The sequence below is a fragment of the Pongo pygmaeus genome, chromosome 7 (genome assembly GCF_028885625.2).
Source record: "Pongo pygmaeus isolate AG05252 chromosome 7, NHGRI_mPonPyg2-v2.0_pri, whole genome shotgun sequence".
NCBI classification, from domain to species: domain Eukaryota; kingdom Metazoa; phylum Chordata; class Mammalia; order Primates; family Hominidae; genus Pongo; species Pongo pygmaeus.
Window position 1 is genome coordinate 117809352 of NC_072380.2, and position 3149 is coordinate 117812500.

The window sequence follows — 3149 nt, forward strand, 5'->3', positions numbered from 1 at the left end:
AGACACATTTGTTGCTGTGGTTTTGCAATATCATTCCCTGATGCTTTTCTCAATTGTGGTTTTCATAATCATTGTTTGATAGTCATGTAGCTGTGGTTTGGGGCTGCTATATCCATTTGGACAGAGATAATTGCTTATAGGTTTTTCCATCTATTTATTTTATAACCTCAGTGAATTAAACTAGAAAAAAAGAAAAACTGAACCTTAAATATCATTAATATTCTCATTAAAAATAATGAGAAAATATAAAATATAATAGTATTATTTTAATTCATTCATATTGACTATATTAATATATATTTATAAATTTAGATAAACTAATATCTATCTCTAATAATGCATTCTGGTTATCAATCTTGCCTTGAATTCTTTGACTTTTGCCCCTTTTAGGTTTTAAACTAAACGTTTAGCTGAGATTTGTTTTTCTTTTGCATTGCATATTTAACCATTTCAAACGCCAAAAGAAACAGTTATGATATTTTAATTCCAATGGGCATTCCTTTTGGGTGACATAAAAATTCAGCCAGTTCTGTAAAAAGATCTTTAAAAACCATAATGTACAATACATCTGATTCTAAGCACACCAATTTAACTGTAATGAATTGAAAATGAAGGAGGTAAAAATCTGTAGTTTCTGTCTGCTTATTTATTCCACAACACAAACATAAATGGCCCTGCTTTTCATGGTACTTTCAGCCTTAATTTGTTGGTTCTTCACAGGAGGGACTTTGTCATTTAGTGCATTTTCCACTGCAGAGGACTATGTATTCTTACAACCTCTTATGGTAATAGTACTAATGGTAATGTAATAAAATTCACAATTTGTCTTCTGCTTTGTATTAAGATTCTCTTGGCCATACCTTTCACAAGGCAACTCTTTACACCTTCCAGAAGATGTCCTGTTGGGGTTATAAATGACACTGATTACAGTGCCTCTTACACACTGAGCATCTTGCATTATGCTCAATCAGCCCAGGCTCTGTGCTGACCCCAGACCCTTTTAGAGTATCCAGTTTGGTGTGGTTCACACAAATAATAGTCAACCAAGCAAACGGGGACACAATTTGAGATCAGAATGGTCCACTTCACAACCTCCTGGGGGAAAAGTCAGCAGTATCTGGGGGACTCATGTGAACTGCAGTGGAGTTTATTAGTAAATACTGATTACATAAAGCAGCTAGTCCCACTGCACTTGGATAGAAGCTGCTTCCAACCCACATGGGAGAATATATTTAATACTTACCGTATATGAAACTGTAAGAAAATAAGCTAACCTCATACAGTTTAACTTGGCCAAAATAATAACTATGCAAATCACCTCAAAATTTGTTCTCCTTTTGGCTTGCAGTTGCCGATATACTATACATACAGTAATTGAATAAGAATGAAACAAAACTTTAGAAGCTAAAGAACCATTAAATAGTTACTGGGTCTTACCTGCTTGGGAAATTATAGCAAGATCAAATCTTTTATTAGTCGATCGGTGCTTCCCTGTGGCAGAAGACTAAGAGAATAGAAAGGTCACGGGGCAGGGTGGGACTACAGAACTTCCCCAGACTTTCCCAAAAAGTTAGTATTTTTATTAGAGATGGTTCGTTTTCCACCTACAGCTAATCAGCTAGCTAACGCTTGCTCCTCCTTTTCAAGATGAGAAAAATATCTGCTTGTCTCCAAATTTGAATATTTTACAATTTAAAATGGAAACTGTGGGTGACAGAACACGTTGAGGATGCGGCTCAGCACCTCATCCACGTGGGCCCAGAGCGGGACGGTCCGTGTCCTCAGCGGTCTCCTGGGAGCCTTGAGAGCAAAGAAATGGTTTTCTGAGAGTCTGGGCAGATAAGCGGACTTAACTGGCCCCAAGACACACAGTTGGCATTTGTGATCATCTGGCTCTCGCTTAGGACTTTGCCAGTGGCCTAACCTTCCTGCCAAGAAGCTGGGAGGGCGGGGGTTGGGGGTGATGGGAGGGGGCGGCATAACTGAAAGCACAAAGTTTAGGGAGAGACTGAGGGTTCTTTGTGCCCCGCTGGACTGGCGAGGCGTGAGAGAGGAGAGTTGGGGTCCCTCAGAGAGGGCTGTTGGAAGAAGTTGCCTGGAAGGAGGGGGGGCGGGGTGCCCTGGCAGCTGCCCAGCGTTGACGCGGTGACAACTGCAGAAGGTGGCTCTCCTCCAAGCCCTCCCCACGCCTCCCCCCCAACTCCCACCCACCCCTGCCCCCATCCCCCACCACCTCCTGGATCCCCCGCACTTCGCCCGACCAAGGCCGGGGCCGTAGTTTGCATCCGGACTGGATTTGGATGCAGCCAATCCTCCTTTGGCTGATGGAATAGTCTCCCCTCCCCACAGCCCCGGCGCGCCCCTCCCTCGCGCGCCTCGCCGCCTCCCGCCGCAGAACAGGAGCTGCGCGGCCCGGAGCGGCGGCGGCGGCGCCGGAGTATCCGTCCCGCACGCCGGGGCGAGGGGCGAGCGAGCGCGCTCCTCCTCCCGCGCCCTGCGCCCCCGCGCTCTCCCTCTCCTCTTTGCTCGCTCTCCCTTCCCTCCCTCCCTCCTCTTCCTTCTTTCTGTTTTCTCTTCTTTTTCCCCTTTTCTCTCTCCCTGACCGTTCGCTTGTACATTCCCATTCTTCCCCCGTCGCTCTCCTCTCTCCCCCTCCCCTCCTCACTGTCACACTCTCTCTGCCCCCGTTTCTCTTCTCTCATTTGCTTGCTCATCTCCGAACGTGAAACCGCGGCTCCCGGAGGAGCCTAGCGCCTGGAGCACCTGGAGTCCGGCCGCCGGCGGCCCGAGCCTGGCCAGCGGCGGCGGCGGCGGCGGCGGGAGCGGCGGGAGCCGAGGGAGCGGCAGCCGCGACCGCGGGCACCGCAGGAGCCCCGGCGGCAGCAGTCGCCGCCGAGATGTCCCGGCGAAAGCAAAGCAAACCCCGGCAGATCAAACGTAAGTTTGCGCGCGGGGCCAGGAGTTGGTGGGATTATTGCCCAGGAGGGGAGTGCCCGGGACGGGAAAGCGGTGGGTGGGTGGCGGGGCTAGGTGAGATCTGCTCCCGGTTCCCTAGATATGTCAAACTTTGCCTGAGCAGTCGAAGGGACAACTAGACAGTCATAGATAGACAGACGGCCAGCCCGAGCCTCGGGCAGGAGCGAGGCTGC

General features: G+C 48.7%; 1 protein-coding gene across 2 annotated transcripts in view; it reads left to right on the forward strand.

The window, feature by feature from the left end:
• Positions 1–2376: 2376 nt before the first annotated feature.
• ZFPM2 (zinc finger protein, FOG family member 2) overlaps positions 2377–3149 on the forward strand; it is a 486710-nt gene continuing 485937 nt past the window's right edge. For both annotated transcript variants that reach the window (XM_054497587.2, XM_054497589.2), the window contains exon 1: positions 2377–2937. In XM_054497587.2, the coding sequence (XP_054353562.1) occupies positions 2898–2937 (40 nt within the window). In that variant the 5' untranslated portion in view covers positions 2377–2897. The remainder of the gene's footprint in view (positions 2938–3149) is intronic.